The sequence below is a fragment of the Fundulus heteroclitus genome, chromosome 1 (assembly GCF_011125445.2).
Source record: "Fundulus heteroclitus isolate FHET01 chromosome 1, MU-UCD_Fhet_4.1, whole genome shotgun sequence".
Taxonomy (NCBI): Eukaryota; Metazoa; Chordata; class Actinopteri; order Cyprinodontiformes; family Fundulidae; genus Fundulus; species Fundulus heteroclitus.
The window spans coordinates 10,145,680-10,168,258 of record NC_046361.1 but is presented as its reverse complement, the minus strand read 5'-3'; the positions used below and the strand labels follow the sequence as shown (position 1 = coordinate 10,168,258).

At 39.8% G+C, this 22,579-nt stretch overlaps 1 protein-coding gene across 1 annotated transcript; it reads left to right on the top strand.

The window, feature by feature from the left end:
• Nucleotides 1–1,155: 1,155 nt before the first annotated feature.
• Nucleotides 1,156–22,045, top strand: fam131c (family with sequence similarity 131 member C). The gene is made up of 6 exons (XM_012861893.3): nt 1,156–1,472; nt 2,956–3,017; nt 7,948–8,032; nt 16,989–17,234; nt 17,500–17,589; nt 21,677–22,045. The coding sequence occupies exons 1-6, from the start codon at nt 1,442–1,444 to the stop codon at nt 21,934–21,936; spliced, it is 774 nt and encodes a 257-aa protein (XP_012717347.2). The 5' UTR covers nt 1,156–1,441; the 3' UTR covers nt 21,937–22,045.
• The last annotated feature ends 534 nt before the right edge of the window (nt 22,046–22,579 follow it).

The window sequence follows — 22,579 nt, the reverse complement described above, 5'->3', positions numbered from 1 at the left end:
TTAGAACCAGGAAGAACATCAGAGTTAGAGGTGAAACGCATCTAGAAATATTTCTTTCCTAGAGCACGAGTCCTTTCTGCATTGAACATTTAGCATTGGTTCATCATGCTGATGAAGAAAAATAAATAAAAAAGGGAAAGGAGGTTTCCTCTAGTGCAGCGTATCACCAAACAAGAAGACACAGAAGGTGAAAACAAGTGTACCTCTTTAAGTGGAGTTCTTACTTTTCGCTTTTCCCTGACCACATTGGTTGAAATGTCCCAGGAGAAGTCCGCAAGGACTAAAAAGAAGACAACAGCACTGCAACAAGTATCTGAGGACGCCAAGATGAGTCTGTAGCACTGAAACTAGATTTACTTTGATGAATGGAGCTAAATACAGGGAAAGGCTCTGAAAACCAAATATTAGAAGCTGTAAAAGTTTTGCAACAAGCGCGGAGGGCCACATCTCGCACGATGACGGCCCTGAACACGCCAGCGGAGCAAGAATGGGGCGGTTTAGATTAAAACCATGAATCTAAAGTTCAAAGATGCTCTGTGAAGAAGCGTGCTGTGGTCGAGCCCACCTAATCTAAGGACGAGTCAAGACCTGAGCATAGCAAGACCAAGACAAGACCACAAGACTTTGGGGGGTGAGAAAGAAGCATTTGAGGCAATTCATCAGCAAACTTGGTTGTAAAAAACTGTTTGCACTGATGCATAGTTGGCATCAACAGGTAAAGGTGGCAGCTTTGGAAGTTTTGAAGGGAAAAAAACTTTATTCGTTGCATTTGAATTCAGCCAAGGGTTACTGACGTTTGGGTTGTTGCTGGTCCTGACGAAGAAATCAAGAACGATGGAAAATGAGGACCAAGTCCTTAAAGATGCTCCCTTCAGACTAAGACAAACACAGAGTATTACACAATCACCAGAGTCCAAATAAAATCCCAACCTTACGATGATCAGAGGGATGTGACTCGTGTTTTCTGCCCGCTAAGATCCGTCCATCATTTAACCAGCGAACATACTCTGATTAGCTCCATGAGCGTGCCCTCTGTTCACACTGAGCTGGGACTGCATACAGTAGCGTGGAGAGGGAGAACACAGTGGGAGGAGAACGGGAGAGAGAAGGGGAGGGGATTCACACTCGTCAGCAAACAGGCAGTCGTGCTTTCTCCCCCATTTCCTCCCTTTCTCTGCACCCCCTTCCCACACTCTGTCAGCGTCGCTCTCTCACCTCTCTTTACCCATACAGACAAGTCCGCCGCTGCATCTGCCTCCAGCTTTTCCAGCGTTTGCTCCCTCCCTCCACCCCCCCTCTACACACACACACACACTCTGCTTCTCAGCCAAGTGATACTTCTCCTGCCTCTGCTGCCTCTTTTCTCTCCTCCTCCTTTTTTTCCCACACTTCTTGCTCCTCCACCATGGTGAACAGATAACCGGTTGGCTGCGCTTAGACCATGGGTGCCTGCCTCTGCAAAGGTCACAAAGGTCAGTGTCAGAGCCCACCTGTTCGTGCCTGGATGTCTGAGGATCGTCTCAACTTGCGGGGCGAGCTGGCAGGGCTAGACATGCGAGCTGTCGCTGAAGTTTTGAATGATGACTCTTTCTGAATTTTTGTGATTATTTTCCATGAAGTTCGTGAGGGTTGGACGTTTTAGCCGTAGCAGATGTAACTGATGGATATCCCTGCAGTCCCGACACTTGACTGAGATGGAGAGAGTCAGGTTTGGTGCATCAGAGTTGACTCCATTATGGGAACAATTGCTCTGAACCCAGAAAGCAATAGATCTGGAAAAAGAAAAAAAAAGGCATTCTCATCGGCTCCATCACAGCTTTCTCTCAGAGCAATCTGTAGAGGCTGACTGGAGGGCAGGAGGTTGATGATTGAGGGAGAAAAACAGTGGCTCTGAAATGTGACAGCCTCATCCGACTGTCATCCCCGATTTGTCTGGACTTGAAGATGTGACTTGAGTTGCAATTTTCCTTCGCAGGGAAATAATTGAGTGTTTGATGCATCTCAGAAGCTGTTTGACTGAAGTGGCTGGACACGTCTCAGAAAGAAAGAAAGTAATGCCATTCAAAAGATTGTTAACATTTTTCAAAACTGATTGGAATCGTCAGTTCTTTCTGTGATACCATATAGTTTTTATTTTATTTATTTTTATATTCAGGATTACAATCTCTGCCGTCATTTTCAGGCTGATCTCCTGGTCTCAGCTGGAAAAAGAAATCTCAAAACAATTAGCAAGAGCCCCTTTTTAAAGGAGGTGGAAGGTATTGAGTGCAGAGCTTTCAGGCTGTGGAGGGAGGAGGCAGCTGCGAGGCGGCAGACAAACAGATAAGAGCACAGCAGAAGAGAGTGTATGTGTGTATGTGTGTGAGTCGGTGGGGGGGGGGGGGGGGGGGGGGGTTAAATCTGCAGAGACAGAGGATTGGTTTAGGAATCATGATCAAGGCTGGAGATCAGATGAGAGTCTGTGTCTCCATCTGTGTATAATTGTGTCCGATAAGTGGCTGGAGGTATCACTTGGCTCCCGTTGCTGTGGTGTTTCCATTGTGATCACCGATTGTCTTGACGACACCCCCCCCAACAAACCCCCCAGGGAAACCCCAAGCATGTGTTTGCTTTGTTGAGTGTGATAGTGTGTGTGTGTGTGTGTGTGTGTGTGTGTCTGCGAAGCTTTTTTTAATGATGTCAACTCTCCATAGCACTGGCCTCCACTTCATTTCCTCTTGTCATTCATATGAGCCTCATCACCATCAATTATGAAGCAAATAGGCAGAGCGTGAACTGATGCAAAGCTAAATGTGCAGAGGGGCCTCGGTTAAATGGCACTAACGGGATTCAAAGCTCTCTGTCACACACACACACACACATCACGTCATCCATTATACATGAGTCTCCCTTGACCCCTGGCCACGCATAAGTCTATGAATCTAACACCAGTTATTTGCCTGTGATTCCCCACAGAGCTCCACCTACCGCCATCATCGCAGCACCAGACCGAGGAAGGCCAGTCAGCTCCCATCAAGGTATGTCCTGTTTATGACTGGTAAGCATTAAATGGCTTTAATATCCAAGAAATAACCAGTTTCAGTGTTGATCACAAGTCAGATCTAATAAAAATTACTTCATCTGAAGCATGAGTTACATCTTCTCATTGAGCTCTTCACATCTACACTCTTTTCTATAGTTAGTATTTATTATAGTTAACTTAATATCATAACCAATAAAACAAACATGGAAAATGTAAAGGTTTCTTAAAGATCATATGAAGATAATAAAGACTATTTATAAATATTTACCTATTACCTTTAATCCACTATGATGCAAGCCTAAATGGCAATAATAAGCCAAAAAGTAAATAAATTGTAAACAACACTTTACTAGCTTTAATGTCCAAGAAATAAAAGCTAGAGATGATTGTATTAAGTGAGGCACAAATAATGTAAACTGTGCACTATTTATAAAATGCAGTGTGTTATTTTACTGCATATATGTGGCATTGATCTTACTGAGGTGTCGGACTGAGACTCTGTATTGACAAACGTCTATTCATAAATGACTGATCGATATCTGGGACAGAAAGATCCTGACTTGGACATCCGTATTGGGTGAACATTCAGATCCAGGACACTGCCGTTTCAGCTATTTCTCCTTTTTTTTCTGTACAGAAACAGATACGTTATCCCAAGTGGAGTTTCAGATTAGTCTTAATCTGCTGCTTCGACATGTCCGATGAGGTTATGAAAGTTAACATAATGCCCTGACATGTCACCAAAAAGATTCATAGCTTTTTCCTAATTTCTAAACCTAAATCTAACTCCACACACATGGCTCTGGTTACAAACTCACAACTTGCTCCACTAAAAATAAAAGAAAAGACAGTTTCATGTAGAACAGCTTCCAGAAGTGCTAGGCTAATGTTAGCATTTTTACTCTGTTTTGATATGAATCACTGATAATCAAAGTGGTTCCAGTTAATCATGCGTGGCAAAACTTACACAAACAGTTGTTCTCCTGATTCAAGACCTTAGGGGTTTGCTTTGAACGTCACAAAATGTATTGACTAGTGTTTCAGCTGCTCTCTATGCAGCTCCTCCGCACACAGTCAGCTGTTTGGGGTGTTGGAGGCCAGGCTGCAACAAGGCAGGTCAGGGGTCACAGACAGGCAAGGAGCCGGAGCAGTCTGTCTTTCACCCACAGCTTCACTGAATTTTATGCTGTGTCATCTTGTCCACTTAATGCACATGTCGAATATGAGTTAAATGCTCTTCTCTTGCAAGATATGTAGTTATATTCTTTTAATAAGTTCTAAATATTTTACTCTACTTTTTAATAACACCTAATATTGATGAAATTGCCTGTTTGTACATCAGGTTTTTTTTTCTTTTTTTGGAAACACGCTCGTTGTGATTCAGGGAAAATATTTTTGTCATGCTTCAGAGCTTCGATGAGTCCATGAATCAGCCAGTGCCTGGTAACCCCCCCCCCCCCCAACCCCCCCAAAAAACAAAAAAAAAACCCAGGAATTTCTGTTTGCTTCTACTCCTTCTACTGACAAACTTTATGGAGATGCTGGCTTTATATTTTTCAGGAGGACTTGGTACCTGCCCACACTGTCAAAGGTACCAAAAGCTGGTCCAATGACTGGCCTGACAAGGACTCCATAAAGAATGCATACAATAAAATAGTTTGATTTTTTGAAATGAGAAAAAAAGAATTTAACTTTTTCAAAATAAGATTTTTTAAAAATATATAATTTAAGATTAAAAAACAATGAGAGGCAAAAAGAAGAGGCAATGGAGCCGAACGAGTCAGAAATGCTGAGTGATGATGAGGAATAAAGAGTAAGTAACCCTAACCCTGTAGATCCCTGTAGATCTTCATCCAGGTTGAGCTGTCACTTTACTACGAGCCATTACAGGGCAGTCTACTGGCTCTTACAGTAGCTGTATCGACTGTGGCCATCTTTCTATCTGACAGCTCTGCGATACTGCTGGCAGATGACACAACAATGTTTATGTCTGCTGATCAGGCCCGGGTCATAGCTCTTTTCAGGCTCAAAAAGACCAAAGTAAACACTATCAGGATGAGCGCTTGGTGGGTATTGTTTGTTTGTAGGATGATATATGTTTTTTTGTGTTTACTTTTCATGGTCAAATTACATGACAAGGCCCCTTTAACTTCATTTGTTATGCAGCTATTTTTTTCTTTAAGGATATCAACAAGTATGCATTTAAAACCCCAAAAGAAAAGAAAAGTATTCTCATTGGTACTGCATTCATTTACACTTGTACATTTGAAGGATGTGGCTTTGGGTTTCCATTCCAAAACAATAACTAACTAACTAGTTTGGAAATATTAACTATTTCACACCTACCCAAGAGCTGAAAAGTCAACATGGCTGCCAGGTATTTAAAACGTGATTGCTGCAGGGATGTGCAGGTGATTTGTGGTTCTGTTGTTTATTATCCCATTATGTTGCTCTCTGTGATACTGGAGAACTCCTGTGAGGGTTTTGCTAGGCTGTTCAGATGTATAAAATGCAGGGAAATGCGTTATTATTGCTTTGTATTAGACTTGGCCATGAGCAGTAAGCAAAGAGGTCCTTTACAGATCCAAGTTCTGACTTGAGAAGTAACCATCAGTACCTTTTCCAGGTCTACTGTCCTCCATTTAAATGCTCAGCTGTTTTTGAATCAAGCAAAGATCAACATTCTTGATCCTCTTTTGGTTGCTTGTGCTAAATGGCTTCAGATCACAGTTTCGCTTAATATGGGTATTTTGCTTCGTGTTCATCTTACCAACATTTTCTGAAGGAAGCTCAAGTATCACCAGCATAAGATAGACAAATGAACATATAAATCATAAAGAGAACACAGGCCTTAGGCAGCAATTTTTCATTTTGCAGCTTGAATGTGGAAAACTCATTAAAATGTATGAAGGAAATTCTCTGACTGGCTGTGAGAGAGGAGGAGGAGTGACATTCATTAAGCTATTTTGAGAGGGTAGGGACAAAGGGGTGCACCTTCCCACCTATAAAAGATAAGCATGACTGCTAACCATTCACCAGAGGAGAAGGGCAAACCTAAATCTTTACTAAAAAAGAGAGACAAAGAATCCGTCTGTATTGGAAACCAACTCCTGTGCTCTCATGTGGGGAAGCAAATCGGCCTGCTGTCCAGTCTTGCTTGTGCCTTCTTAAAAATCCTTGAAGTCTTTGCAACCAGCTCAGGAATACTAAAGAGGAATTATTAGTTTAGGAAGAAGTAGCTCGTGTTTTGCTCTGATTGCACCTACTTGGGTGTCGAGCTCGTGCCTTCTGTTGTTGGCACCTGATTTAGACGGAGTGTGACTGCTGAAGAACTTCTGGCTGTTAACTTCATTGTCTCATGTTTGCCTGGAAGACAAATAAAGCGGCAAAGGTGGGGGCTGAATTGCAATAAAAAAAGAGGAGATGTGAATGGCTCTCCTTGTGATTCAGTTTTAATTTCAACACTTTGTTGTTGTTTTGTGCAGAATCCTAAATTATACTTTTGCGCACAGATTCACACAGCCACACGCTCTCCTGCGTCTCTGCGATGAGATCATCATTCTTAGCTCAAGCACAGGAAAGCAAACGAAACAAAGAGGCACAGCAGGGCTCAGTGTTGCCCAAAGACTCTTCAATATGTGAGGAACCCATTTCACAATTGCACAACTTTGTATTAATGTATAATATACACAGAACAACAAATAGTGCAATTAGGAAATGGAAGAATAGAGATACATCGTTTTCATACATGAAAAGTGTGGCTTGGAGCAACTAAACCACTTTACTATGAAACCCTCTAAAGAAAACCCAGCACAGCTACTAATGGCCTTCAGAAGTTATTTGATCGGTAAATAAAGTCAAGTTATGTGTAATTTATGAAAGAGGGGCAAAAAAAGAAAGTGAGGACAGTGAAAACATGGTCAGATGAGAGCAAAATGTAGCTTTTTGGCTTAGATTCAAAACATCTATATCCTCTTGAACCCTCATGGTGAGACATGGCGGTAGCAGCATTATGATGTTGAATGTTGTTGTTTTTTCTGCAGGGATAGTGAAACAAAAGCAAGTTGTTGAAAAGAAGGATGGAAAACCTGTTGCAAACCTGTTCTGAATTCAGTTAAGCTAAAGTTAAGTTAAATAAAATAATTCATGTTCATAGTTCACCATCTATCATTCTGAACTAAGCTCAGCTCCAGCTTCAACTAGTTCTTGTTTATCATATAATATTATGTATATATTCAGGGAAAATGTTATTCAACAATTAGTATATTGATGTTTCTCTTTTATTGTCATTGGTCATGTTAATGTGTTTTGGCCAGATTCCCTAAACAGTTGCTCTCATTTCTATATTTTGCTACTTTAGTTATCCAAAAAAATCTAAATAAGTCTAACATTTGGACTCAAACATGATCTATTCATTTTTTTTTTTAAATAACGTGTCCTGTCATATATGTATATGTAGGGCATTTGCCTTTGGTTTATTTGGTCACGTTTAAAGAGAAGAAGGAGGCAGTAAATGAAAGGTCCAATCAAAAGAAATGCAAACATTGTCATTACTTCCTGATTGCAGAGCTGCCATTCAGGAATGCACAGATGCACAGCACTGCCAAAAATACCTGCAACTGTAATTGCAGTAAAAGGTGTTTGTACAAAATATTGACTTGCATGGTTCTGGTTATGTCAAAATTTTGAAATCATGTTTTAAAAAACCATCAATAAAAAGCTATTAAAATATATTGTGGTGTGTGGTTGCAATGCCATAAAATGTGAAAGTTTTCACGAGAGTTTGAATACTTTTGTAAGACACTGTAACAAATAGAAATTTTCGACTAGGAGTAATCATTACTCCAAAGTGACATGAAATCAATTCCTTACTTCCCACTGGAATAACCTTTTTATGCTTTTTTTCTCTTACGTTTGCTGTGCAGGATGGTCAGACCCCTTCCAATGGCAGCGTGGCCGATAAATCCAGCCGCTATGATATTGCAGAGCTGGCTACATCCTCACTGATAGGTGAGAAATGCAACCCCCCCCCCCACCCCCCCAAAACCACATGTTTCATTCAAGTTGTGTTTTGTTGTAAACCAATACTGGGGAAGCTGTGTCAGTAGCCACATGGGGGTTGGGAGAGGAATAGACCTGTTCACGCGTGACGTCAGCGCTACATCCGGGTCCCGCGGGTAGGCAAAAAACAGTACTGTTCTCGTCTACTACATGACAAAACGGGTGATTTAGAGCATACTTTTAGTTAGTTTATTTTTGGAATCTAAACAATGCCTACGACTTGTTGTGCTCCCGGTTGCACACAGAGAGGCATTCCAAATCGTTGGATGTACATTTCTGTCGTTTACCGAAGGAGGAAGGACGAAGAAAGAAATGGATATTTTCAATGAAAAGAGCGCAGGCAGACACTCCCAATGGACTGGGGGAGCCATCATACTACGACAGAATTTGCAGTCTACACTTCATCTCCGGTAAATACAACTTAATTCTGCACTAGTCATTGTTCTACTTAAATAGCGGCGGAGGGGAGGTGGCGATGGCTAGACGGGGCCGTGAGAAGCGGAGTCGATGCGCTGCAGCAGCAGCATGCCGCATCATTTTAGTTTTCTTCGTGCAATCAGTGTGCAATAATGTTCACCAGACAGCGGCTCCATTACTCCCCCATTCACGCGCGCTAGTACGTCTGTGTTTACGCTGCAACGTCGCCGACACCCCCGGCCATTTAAAAAACAGATTAAAAACACCAAAATAATCCGCAGTAAACAATGTTTTTTTTTTAACCTACCGGGCGGGTCTTCCTCTCTGCTGAGGCGCTTTGTGTATTCGACTCCGCTTTCTGCTCTTACACAAACATGTCTGAACATCCATTCATCCATTTTCTGACCCTCTTAATCCCTCATGGCGTCGCGGGCATTGCTGGAGCCTTTTTCCTGATATAAAATAATTGCAGCCGTCCAGTGGTTTCAGGGGCTTTCGTGCTCTCTTGTCCGTACTGGCCTGCGTGTTTATAAAGCAGCTGTATATGTCGCGGTACGGAACCCTTGGCCAGCATTTCACAGACTCACTCCGTCCCTTCAGGCTTTTGCTGTGTGGATCTGGCAATCTGATACCATCAACCATCAACTTACTCTTAAAACGATCTTGTGATACGTTATCTAAAGAAGAAAAATAGGTGGAGAACTCTTCAGTTTCTCTGTTTGCGTCCGCCATTGTGTTCGTGTTTTGCCTACCAGTCCGGCGCGCATGCGCGAAAAACCCGGATCAAAACAATAACAATGAACTGGTCTATTGTCCTCCTCCCTTAATCTCTTTTCCTATTCATCCAAACACACACTCCTATCCATCATCAATTAGATCTACTTTTTTTACCGTCATGTCTCACTTCCTGCATTTAGGTTAATGCACCCCCCATCCTGTGTCCCTTCCCATCTTTACAGCTTTTTTCACCCTGCAGGAGGCTCATTATTTTAGGTAATGTTTTATGCCTTGATGAACGTTTCTGAGTGGAAGCTCCTTTAAACTGACAGAGTAATTATCGGCAGCATAAAAACCTCATGAATAAGTTAGGCGAGTCTATTCAGGCAAACGGCTGAGACGCTGATAGATTCAATCCAATAAAGAGTGTTTAAAACGCGTTTTAACATTTACACGGGCATGATCAGTCAACACAAAGTGAAGCTCACTTTCTGCTGCCAAACAACACAGTCGCTAAAGTCACCTCACACTGTGCTCAGACAGTTTTACTACATCATGGTGTTTTTAATGCTTTCATACACACATTTCTGCTTTCATTCTACATTGCTATGTGTCGTTGGAAAGATGCAGCAGGGGTCCGTTCTTCGTACGTTGCTTAAAACATCCAAGATCAAATGAGACATCCAAGATGATTTCATCCGGCTAATCATGATCCGGCTAATTGGGTTCTTTGAACACACCTGTTGTTTACGATTAGTATCACTGGATTGAGTTGTCTGAGACAACTGCGCGTTCATGCGTTTGTTTAAAAGGGGAAATGTATCGATAGTAGAAACAATGATCAGCAATGCTGCTATTCGCTGTTCAGCATGGCCAAAGAACGCCCACAGTTTGTCTCCCAAGCAGAACACGAGCTTTTAATGGAAGATTATGCCGAATTTGAGTCATTAATTAAAACACCTCAAAATCTGTTAAAGCCAGGAGAGAGGGCTGGCAAAAAGCAGCAGACAAATTAATGTGTAAATACTGTCCATGATAGATGTTTCTATCACTTTCTACAGTATTAATTTTTGCATTTTAATAATCTCATATTTACTTTGTTCTTTTATGTCAGAGCCTCCACAGGACCCACTAGAACACGGGGACAAGTAAAAGTGAAATACAAGAATATTCTACAAAATGGTAGCCTTTAATTATTATACTGTATTTTAAAAAGGCACTTGTTATGTCAAGAGATCCAAATTTCAGTGTCATTCCTTAGATACGGGAAGTAAAGGACACGTGCAAACTGGGAATTTTAACAAAAAAAAAAAACAATCTTTATCCATAAAAAATGAAAATCTTCCTTTTCCAAGTCATCCACAGTTTACACGGTAAAACTGTATTGCTCCGTGTCTAGATAATCCAACCATAGTTTTTTCTAATACAATATACGGCTCGACAGGAAGCAAGCCTTTCAAAGTAAACTAAACTTCACAATAAAATGGCCCGAACAAATCTTCTTACTGAATAGGATAAAAATAAAAAGCAAACCACCATACAAATAACTTAAAATTTTAGATTTATGGCTCCAACACCACTTTTTCCTCTTTAAAAGCCACTGTTAAATGATGTGTTTGTCTGTTTATAACAGCCACCAAGAAAAATCTCTACACTGTCGCGCTGCTCTAAAGGATCCTGTCTATTGCGCAATACACGATTAATTCGAAAAACTCTGCAAATTATTCTTGCACCTTCCGCAACAGGTTGCTGTCGTAAAAATGGACATAGCTACGGCAGACTTCCCATCTCTTCCGCTTATACAGCCGTGATCTAATCTTGTTTACATGAAATAAGCCTGCTCTGGAGCAGGCTTAAGCTGCCGCACATGTTGCTATGACAACAAGTGCAGGAAGTCTTTCGAAGAACCAAACGATCCAAGATCATGCCAAATCGTCAACAATGAAATCCTGCTAACTGAGTTAGCGACGTACGAAGAACGGACCCCTGCTCATGTGTGGGGAAATATTTTTAACCCTTGAATTTTTTTTACTTTACAACCACAAACCTGTGTGTATTTTTTTTATTTACATTTTTTTTTGGGGGGGGGGGGTGTTATGTATAACACTAACACAAAGTACAACATATTTATGACTTAGAGTGACAAAGATACATGTTTAAAATGTTTTAAACACTTTATTAATGCAGGCTTTGAAGTTGAATTATTTCAAAGGACATGGAGTCAGCGCTAAGTCTCCGAACAGTAATATGACAACAGAAATACGTAACTGATAGGAGATAAACAAATAGAATTACACAATAGTCACAATTACAACAATGACAAATTAACATTAAATAATTACCAGGGCCGTGAATTTAACGTGTTCATTTCGCTTAATTAATTGCATAGATTTGAACGCATTAAAAATTATAACGCAATTATTGCCATTTCTTTTTTTACATACAAAAGTCCTAAGCCAGAACCATTATTTTTGCGTGTTCCTGGCATGCCCGTAAAGCAGACGCACAAGTGAAAAAACAGCGATGGACGATGAAGCAGCTTCTCTTGGCCTGCTATGGACAAACTTCTGCTTCAAAAGATGGTCTGATGTTGGAAAAGACTATTGTTGTGTGCAAGTTGTGCCCTAACCTGAGCCTCTACAGGGCAGAACGCTCAATCGGTGAGACAGGCTGCCCGCTACAATGGTGGTCAGCACATTCAGGGGCCAATCCACAGCTGTCTAACCTGGCCAGAGAATATCTAGATAGCACCGCCACTTCTGTCCCCTGTGAGAGGGTTTTCTCGCTTGCTGGGAACGTCATTAAAAAGAAAAGAAGGCAATAATGTAGGCTTTTTTATTTTTTTCCCCAATATTCAATGAAAGAAATTGTACTATAGTACTATTTGTGTACTGTTTACATTTGTAAAGAAATGTTTTTTCAAAGATGTTGCATGATTGATCAGGAGTTCCTGAAACACTTGAAAGCTGAATAGGTATAACTTTACAAATCCGATGGTTGAATATCTTAAACAACAGACTAAAAATGAAAATCTTTGTTGTTGAGCTCATATCTATTGATTGAATAATGAGAGATTTAAAATGTTTATTTTGCTGATACGTATATGATTTTCAATTAAAATGTGATTAATTGCGATGAATTAATTCTAAACTCTCTAACTCGATTAAACATTAAAAAAAAGTTTAAGTCCCACCACTAATATTTACACTAAAAAAGTAGATGAGAGCAGGGGCTAAGGACAGAGCAGTGTCCCATTCTTCAGTGTACTACTTTCCATCAGGTGTGGAAGATCTTGGAAGGAAGATGAGTAAGGAGAGCATCATTGGTCTTTCATATGTTCTAACATGGGATTACATGTCTTATCAAACTTCTGTGTATTTCCAGAAAGTTCAGTCTTTCCTCTTTGTGATTCCCACAAAGTGGGTTTGTGATTTGTACTTGTATGTGTAGTTGGACAGTTGTAACTTTGCAACTTGCATTCGTAACTTCTAAACGTGAACTTTCACACATCTGATGTCACATGTATGAGTCGATAAGGAACAAGTACAAATCTTAAATGTATTCACGTTTATTGACTAACATTTACAAATTCAGACGCCTACACATGTGGTTATGTTGACAGTTATCTTACCCCATACAAAAATGCTGTTTATACTGTGCTCTTGATGAAGTGACTGCTTTTTGAAAACTGTTTGCATTTGACACCTGAGCTGATCGTCTTTGTTCTTGTTCAGACGTTTACAGTCATCAGGTGTTTGCAATCATCGAGCATCAATTAGATGATGAGCACAGCGTGCTATTTGTGCCATTTCGTTCAAGCCTCATATTAACAAGCAGAAACATTTGCTTCCATTTTAGCAGATGAAGCTCTTCTTCAAGCCTCTTCTCTGTCTTTGAAACAGACAAAAACAAATAAATAGACATCAAATGTGGTCTTTTCTGGTGTGTTCATGTTGCTTAAACTGGTGTGAGCAGATAATATCTTCCTCAGATTTAACACTCAACACCCTAACAGAGCCATCGCCGTGTGAAAGCAGGGTGAGGCAGCTGTGGGTGACACAACATACAATAAAGCCTGCTGTGAAATCTCCAGGTATTGAGCTCAAATGAAAATAAAGTGGCTGCGATGTTTATCTCAGCTTCTCAGCACCAAGGTAACCAGCAGCCCTTTTTTTAACGTCTGTTTCCTGACATTACACAGCTGGGTTATTTCTCCTGGTTCCCCATTGATTCTTTCTTCATCATTTGTTGTTCTTTGACCTTTTGTTGTTTCAATTTTTCATTTTTTTTCCTTTGTTATTGGTTTAATTTTCTCCTCTGAAATATGATCAAATCGTATTGTCACCAATACTTCCTCTCTTCATTTCCCGAGACCTTTCTACCCTTGTCTCCTATGATTACATGAAAGGATGGCTTCTTGTTGTTTTGTGCAGTAATTTCAGCTGGTCATAAATAACACATTAATGTCTGAGCTACAGGAACATAGAGACTCACAGCCTGAATGTAAAGCCGAATGAGGTCCTAGACCTCATGGATGTTGCCTTTGCCCAGAAAAAACAATGCTGAACATTTTGGTCTTACAAATATTTTATCATGTTTATTTCTTTTATGAAAATAGGGGGTTTAGTTCAAATCAAGTACCAATGTTATGTTAGATATAAGCTCATGATACTTTAGGCAAGTTATTAGGATGCCATGTATGGAAGAAGTATAGTCTCCTTAGATTAGAATCAGGCTTTTTGTTAGACAATAAATTTATAACACTGAATTCTATCCCGTGTGATTATGTATATGATCTTTTTTTTTTTACTTCAAATTCACCGGCAAAAGTTTCACATGCAAACATTCGCCTGCAAAAAAAAAATCAGATGGTGAAATTCGCCTGGAAAAAAATTCAACTGCAAAAATTCATCTGTGGAAATTCACCTGCAAATGTTTTGACCTTCTGGTGACTCAAGCCAAAGCAGTCAGGACCAGATCGAATCATACAGTGGCTTTTAACCAATCAAATGATGCTAATTTGATCATGTGACACACCAGTGCGTTTAGGGCACCAGGGACAACATTTAGCCAACAACCAGCTAACTGAACTTCTGTCAGTCTGCCCTGGGCAGCTGTGGCTACTACACAATGTGTGTAAATGTGTGCGTGAATGAATAACTGTACTGCTAAGCACTTTGGGGTCCTCAGGACCTGATAAAGCGCTAAAAGTACAGGCAGAGGTGAGTCTCTTAAATGGTACAGGCCATTTAAGAGATTCACCTCTGCCCAACACACTGTGTCATGTGATCAAATGAGCATCATTTGATTGGCTAGAAGCCCCTCGACTTGATCTAGTGGTGATTGCTTTGGCTTTTGACACGAAAATTTTTTGCAGCCGAATTTCTGAAGCTGATCTTTTATTGGCAATTTTTTAAGTGGAAAAAAAAAGATTCATATACAGAATTTCACTGGATTAAAATTCAATGTTGTAAATGCAATGTCTCAAAATAGTCTGATTCTAATGAGACTGCATTTCTTCCATAGTCGTGATCTGTAACTCTCAATCCTCCTGCTTCATGTTTCACTGTTTGGTTTCTCTCCATACAACAGTTTCCTGTTGTTCCGGGAGTCTGTTCTTTTTATTCCTCATTAAAATTCAATTTCAAAGTGATCCAGCCTGCTTTCTGTCTGCATCTGGGTCCTTCTCGACAACATTAGTAGTTTAGCTGTCAGATTTGTTGCTTATGAAAACAATGGCACAGTTTTGCTCTTTGTTGGAAAATATTCTTTGTTCTTGGCATTAAACACACAAGTTGCAGTAGCGTACAAGCAACAACAGTATTCAGTACTAAGCATGGTAACTTATTCCCTTCTCTGATAACCCAAGTGGGGCTATCAGCAAGTCACTAATCCGTAAACTAACATTACCTTTGGAGTTTGGCAAGTTTGATGCTTTGCTTTGTTGGAAGTTACCAATCTTTTTAAATTCCTTATTCACATCAGGCTATCTGCTCTCAAGCTGCTGTGCAACTTGATGAATTTATCCACAACTGGAGCACAGCTTTTACAAATCGCTTAAACAATTCCTTTGAAACTGTGAAAGTGACAAACAGGAAAAATACCCCTAAACATTTGCTTTTACCTCTTTGACTAAGAGAGGTCTCTAAAGGTACTTGCAACAGGTCACAATTTAGATTAGCCTTTTTCTTATTGGTGTATATACTGGTTGTGTCATTGCACATGCAAATATTTCCTTCTTTAATCCAGAGGATAAATATTAACACACAAAAGGCTGTGGGGTAGTGATTTCATGCAGGTTAGTTTTAACCTCAGTTGGTTAACATTACTTCTAAGCAATGTCTAAATGGCTCACGGGTGCCTAGACTAAAATTTGTATATATTTGGTTTAAAACAAAACTTTTTTTTTAACGTGTCTTCAAAAGCCTCAATGTCGACCAGTTTTAGTCGAGATTGACAAGCATTTAAAAAATCTAACCTGTGAGCGAGTTAGTCTTCTAAAACATCTCTGCTAGATGAGCCACACAATCACGCTTGCCTACGTCCTTAAATGACATATGAGATCAGAAAAAAACTACATCATAAAGCATAAAGCCAGAATTTCCATTTTTTTTTTTTTTTTTTTTTTTTTTTTTTTTTTTTTTCCCCAGTGTCCTGTCTAGCAAAGTGGCAATAAAAATTGATATCTTAATGCCAAATAGAGCTCGACAGATTTTACTTTCACAAGTGGAGCAAACGGCTTTCGCCATAATGCTCCGCTTGATTTGTGCGTGTAAATAGCTTTATTGTGATTCCTGCAGGGAGAATTTCAAATTATATGGACACTACAATGGGAAAGTAGGAGAGTAAAAGAAAAACAAGAAGAGAAAAAAAAGAGAAAGAAGAGGTGAAAGAAAGAAGAGATAAAAGGAAGAGAATGATAAAACTTCCTCTGTCTGCTCCATCACCTGGAAAGAGACACAAAAAGAACAGCACAACCAACAGACATAAAGCAACAGATACAATCGTGTAACACCTTGATACCATTGCTAAATCATATGTATTATTATTTAAGCTGACATGTGTAATGTGATACCTAAAAAAAAAGTAAAAGAAAGTAAATAAATTATAGCCTTTCTATATATAAGTGAACATTTAATACCTGGGACCCAGCACCTGTGGGAGATTGTGAGAGTGCACTAATTTAGGTGAAAATTATCCAGAAGGAAATGGCTTGATAGTGATTGTGGAGAATTTCCATATTTTTATGGAGAAGGAAAATCCACTGCACAACTAAATGATGCTATTGTGGAAATAATATTGTATTTAACCGTTTTAGGTTTGAAAAGGATTAGCTTCATAAACTCAAAACAGCATCCTATTAAGGGTGGATTCTAACTTTTTTTTCATCAAAATGTGCAGTATGCAGATGTTTTGTTTTTCACTCTTTGAACATTTCAATGCGTATTTTACACACCTCTTTCACAAACTGATTGCTGTGTTGTATTTCTGTCAGTCGTATATTAACTTTTATCATGTGTATCATGTTCTGTCATGATTTATTTTTTGTTAAATTGTCACTCTACAGAAGAAATGCAGAAGAAATGTGTGCCGTTATATTTCAATCAGCTTCTTTTGTATATCTTAATCTGAGTGCAGCAATAGAAGCCTTCCCATTCTACTTTTCCTCCTCATCTTATTATCTCCTTTGTTCTTCCTCTCTGCCAGCCTACCTTTTATCTAATACGCTTTATGAAGATACATTTCTTCTTCTCTTCCCGTCTTTGTTCAGGCCTGGTGGCAACGATAAAGGAGCACATCACCAAGCCCACAGCCATGGCCCAGGGGCGAGTCGCTCACCTGATTGAGTGGAAAGGTTGGGGTGGATGTGGGGAGGGCGGGCGAAGCGGAGCCGGATGGAGCGGAGGCTGGAGTAAAGGAGGCGGAGGACGTGGGGGTATGGGGACTGAGCTGCAGGAGGATGAGCAGTTCTATTCCCAAATGACAGACGAAATCAAAGAGGCCCGTTTTGCAGCAGGTGAGACGAATGAATGGGTTTAATTTAAGTAAAACCGAAGATGGACGGCAGAGATGGGGAGATTCTCTGAACTCGCTGACATTGTTTCTGTTTGATTAGCGACAGAAATCAATAAGCCTAAAGGCTTCCCAGGACAGTGACTTAAATCTACTGCTCTTATTGGATTTTCTCTAATTTGTGACATGTGTTAGGCCTCATGTGAAACAACAAGGGGTTGACTCATGAGAAAACCAATAGGAAACGTGTTTCTGTGTTGTTTCCTCAGGTGTAGCAGAGCAGTTTGCCCTGGCCGAGGCGGCAATGAACATGTGGTCCATGAGCTGCAGCCTGGAGCAGCCATCGACCAGCTCACAAGGTTGGTGAGTCACTGAAGCTTTTAGTCTCGATACGTTTTCAGGACTTCCTGTAGAGTTGCTTGAATATAAATGAACCAAAAGATTAAAACAACATCACAGACCATTTCTTCTGTAATGGCTTTGGCTGATTAGAATCCCAAACTCATTATTAGAAGGCTTGCATTTTCTCTAATGGATTTTTAAGAAAAAAAAACTACTTCAAAGAGAACAGAGGGTGAACTCCTGTTTTAAAGCATAACTAAGTTTGAATTAAACCATAATGTTATAAAAAATCTGCATGACTTGATTGCAGATACAGTGGACAAAAAGTGTTTGCTCCCTTCATGATTTCCTATTTTCTTGGATGTTTGTGACTCATAAAGGTTTCAGATCATCAAGCAAATCTAAACATTAGGCAAAGATAACACAAGTAGGCACAAAACGCAGTGTTTACATGAAGGCGTTTATTATGAAGACCCTGTGGGAAAAGGACCTGTATGCCAGGCCCCACAGCCTGTTTTAACATAACCGTGGTGTGTCACATCTTTGGAAAGTTGGGTTTATCTTCTCTTGCCACATCCATTTACTGAAAAACGTCTAAACAGGACCTGCCTGTGGAGTCCACCAAAAGATCCTCATGACAGGACAAAAACCACGGCTACACAGAAAAAGGAACATTAAGGTTCATCTCAGTTTTGCCCGGGGGAAACATTCTGTGGACTGACGAGACAAATGTTAAACTTTTGTTAAGCCATTACATCAAATAAACACACCATTTCAGAAAGAAACATCAAACTGAAAGTAAAATAGGGTGTTGGTCAGGACCTGGCGGACTTGCTGTGATAAATGGATCTATGGATTCTGCTGTCTACCGAAGCATCCTGTAGGGGAATGTGCAGCCTATCTGTTTGTGACCTAAGCTGAAACCTGGGTCCTGCTGCAGGAAAAAGACTCAAACACACCAGCAACTCTAACTCTGAATGGATAAAGAAAAACAAAATGAAGACTTTGGAGTGGGCTAGTTAAAGACCTGACCTGAATCTGTGAAATGACCGTAATGAGGCGGTTTATGCTGGAAAACTCCTCAAGATGACTGAATCCTAAAAAGATGAGTGGGTCAAAATTCCTCTGTAGAGCAGTAAAAGACTCATCGCCAGTTATTGCAAACGCTTGATGGCAGTAATTGGTGTCAGCCGTGGCCCAACTAGTTATTAGGTTTAGGGGGCAATGACTTTTCCCACAAGGCCGTGAAGGTTTGGATTTTTTTCCCCATCAGTGAAATGAATGTGTTCATTATGATGATCTAAAAGTCACATCTAAATTATCTGAAACATTTAGGTGTGCCAAGCATACAAACAAATTGCAAACTGGCCAAGCCCACGTTGTATTAAGACCATATTGCTACATTAAACAAACCATAAATAATAAGAGTATTGCCAGCCCTACGTCAACTTTACACAAACTGAAACAAAGAACATAGATTCTTCACTGAGCAATGATGAAAACATGCTGTTTCTAGCCCTTTTGCACAGGAGGCCAATAATAATAACTAAAAAGGCTGAGAGAGAATGTTCTCTTGTTTCTCCTGTGTTTGTACATGCTGCTCTTTGCATTGCACTGCAGCCCACTGTTCCAGGAATTTAAAAAGTAGCAGGTTAAAAGTATACCTTTATTTGTGTTTTTGCCTTTTTTATTTATTTTCTTTTGATAAAATATAAGACAAGCTGAAAATCTACCTCTTCATTAACTTAATCATGATGGTTTAGTCTTGAGTTAAAATAAGGTACAATCAGTTTTTACTTTCTAATCAGCTTTTTAACTATTTGTGACTTCAAAATGGGTTAATTTGTATTCTGTGCTCGTCACACTTCCAAATCAATCTTTTTTAAAATGCAATAACTCGAAACATAAATCCTACAGCAAGTGAAATACCAACATATCACCTTACATGCTCCAAACACTGAAATTTGATCTATTTTATTGCTTAAAAAATAAGCACAGAAGTCTTAAACACAACAAACACAACAGTTTATTAACTCTGTTCCAGTTTTTTTTTTTTGTTTTTTTTTTGTGATTTCACAATAAAATCACCCTCCTGTTTGTCTCTATGAACTTATGATAAACACTCTAAATGATGTTTAGTACAAATAAATATTTTAAATTAATAAAGAAATTATAATTAGGTATTTTTAAGTTTAAATCTAAAGAGTAATAGTAAATAAAAAAATAATCATGATTTTATTTATTAATAAAAAAAAAAGCTCCCTAATCCAATCTAGCCCTATGCTAAAAAAGTAATTGCCTCTTAGCATTAGCGATAACTTGCAATAAGACGTTTGCATCACTGTGGAGGACGTTTTGCCACTTGTTTTCATTCAGCCACATTGGAGGTTTTTGGAGCATGAATGGCCTGTTTATGTCATGTTTTATGGATGATGGGGGCCCAAATGAAAGCAGGACAGAGGCAGACGCCTGATGTACTGAGGGCTTATTAATGAAGACACTGAGGAACTAACAACAGACTACGAAGGGAATCAACACAAGGACCAGAGCAAGTGCAACAGCAGAATCCTGCAGTTAAATAAATAAAACCAGAATGCTTAAATACTGTAGAAGTGTGACTAGTGACCTGGAATCAAGCAACGCAGAATTATCAGCATGAATGTCAACTGAGTGGAGAGTAAGAGAAAGAAGCTGAGGAGACTTGACTAATGACAGAACAGAAACATGGATTTCAGATCTAAAAATACAGAAAGAAGTCAAAATACTGGAAAATACAGAATTTAGGATAAAAACGGAGACAAATTCCAAGGGATCAGGACAGTTTAAAGTCACGGATCAGTTTCTCTATCAGATTTAGGTTGAGACTATTTGCTTGAATAGTCCAAAGCCCTTATTTGTCATTCAGAGCAGGACTTGCCAGTGGGCTTTAAATCATATCCTTGCTGAATAACTCAAGTATGTTTGTCCTTAAAGTCACAAATTCATGCCCAGCCTCAGTCTTATTGTAGAATCATGAAGTCTTGATCGTTCCTCTGGTTTCTTCTTTGACCTCCTGGATGAGTCGTTCACGCACTCTTGGAGTCGTTCTGGTTGGCTAAATCTTCACTCCTGTGAAGATTTTCCTCTGTTCCATGTTTTCTCCATTTGTGGCTAATGGCTCTCATTGTGCTTTCCCTCAATAAATCCATTCTTCATTAGAAAACTACATTTAGTGTTTACTCACGTTATCGTTTTCTGCTGTAAAATTGTATTTGACTGGCAACATTAAAGTGAAAAAAGGGGAAAAAAAAGTCAAACATGTTTCACAGCGTGGCAATGATGAAAGATAGCTTGTTTGATTACTCTGATGAGTTTGTATTTACTCCTATGCTGTAGCACAGTATGCCACACACTGTGCTACAGCTGCTTCAGCTGTGCCTCCCCGTTCGAACCAACCCGAGCAATCCGTTAGCATATGCCAGTAGTTTGAACGGCCCGGCAGTGACGTTTTTATCAGTTCTTTTGAGCAACTCGCTGACACTGGTGTCCCCTTTTTCTTTTTTCTTTTTTCTTTTTTTTTGTTGGCATCTTAGTTTTTTTTATTTTCCAAATGGTTCACTTCTTGTCTCCATACAAAACAAAGTAAGAGCTGATCTTTCATTAGAAACCAGACACCGACTGTAAGGGATACACATAATGGCACGCAATGAAAGCCCCCCCACCCCTCCCCCTCCTCATTTTATGGAGGAAATTAAACAAAAAGCAAACCGATCCATGTATTGAAGACCTCTTTCATACACATTTTAATGCAATAACCATAATCCTCAACTTAAAACATAATACAAGTGTCTTATTTACAAAAGATTTTTTTTTTTTTTAAAATGGTTAAATCAAAACAGATTTTAAACTTGATTCCATAGTTTCTTTGAAACAAGCAACCAACCAATCCATCCAAAGTAAAACAATTTAACACCCAATTTTATAAGGTAAATAACCTTATATTTGGCTACTTCCCCCCCAGAGGTTCCTGTTTTAATAATAAAAAAGGTGAAAAAAAAGCTTCATATGGAGTCCTTTATGACTTGTAAGGCGTTTTAACGTAACACTGGTGTCCTCTTTTTTCAGCTGCAGAGGGCCACTTCTTGTCCAAGTATCTGCTTGATGGTGGAAGCGTCGGCGTCCCTCAGTATCTTTACAGCATTCACACCCAGACGTATAGTGACCCCAGTGCAGCCGGCCTGATCCAGCCACCACCAGTGGGTTCATGTAACGCCCGGCAGGACGCCGATCACGCCTTTGAGGACAGAAGCACGGTGGCTGCAGACGCTGCCGTCCGACACGTGGACAGCAGCTCGCTGTCCGAGGACGACGTTTTTTACAACTAGGCTTGGGACTAAAATGAGCTGGCCGTCACAGTGGAGACGGCTACGGGACTCAGCGAGGTTGGAAGTCTCATCCACCAGCAAACGATTGTTCTGTAAGACATTTTAAGTAAAAAAAGAAACTCTTAAAAATACATCAAATGGAAGGATTTGAAGGCCTGGCCTTGAGAGACTGCAAATACTATTTTTACTTATTTGGGGTAGGCCGATTCTTCAAGTGAATGTACAGCTTAATCGTGACATTTTAGTTTTTTATTCTGCGTAGAGAACGTACGGAGCTGAGCTGTAAAGCGCGGAATGATTTTGGTGTGTGAATACGTTGCCATAAAGCGTTTGGTTTTAATATATATGTGCTGTATGTGGCTGTCTGCTTTGGTTGTGGATCGTTTTTTTTTTCCTCTCACACTGGAGGATTCAAGAGGCGACCTTGACAAGGTGAGACTAACAAGAAAAGAAGAAAAATCCGTTGTCTTTAAGATTACCCGACTGAATCTGGAGGAAAGGAAAAAAAAAAAAAAAGGCTTCCATCCAATTATCTGTCTGAGTCAGAAAGCATGATTAGCTGTAATTCTCACTTTTCTGTCTGAGAGCCCCAGGTGCAGGGAAGAGAAGTGACGGGTTAAAGAAAAGCGGAGAGGGAGGAGGG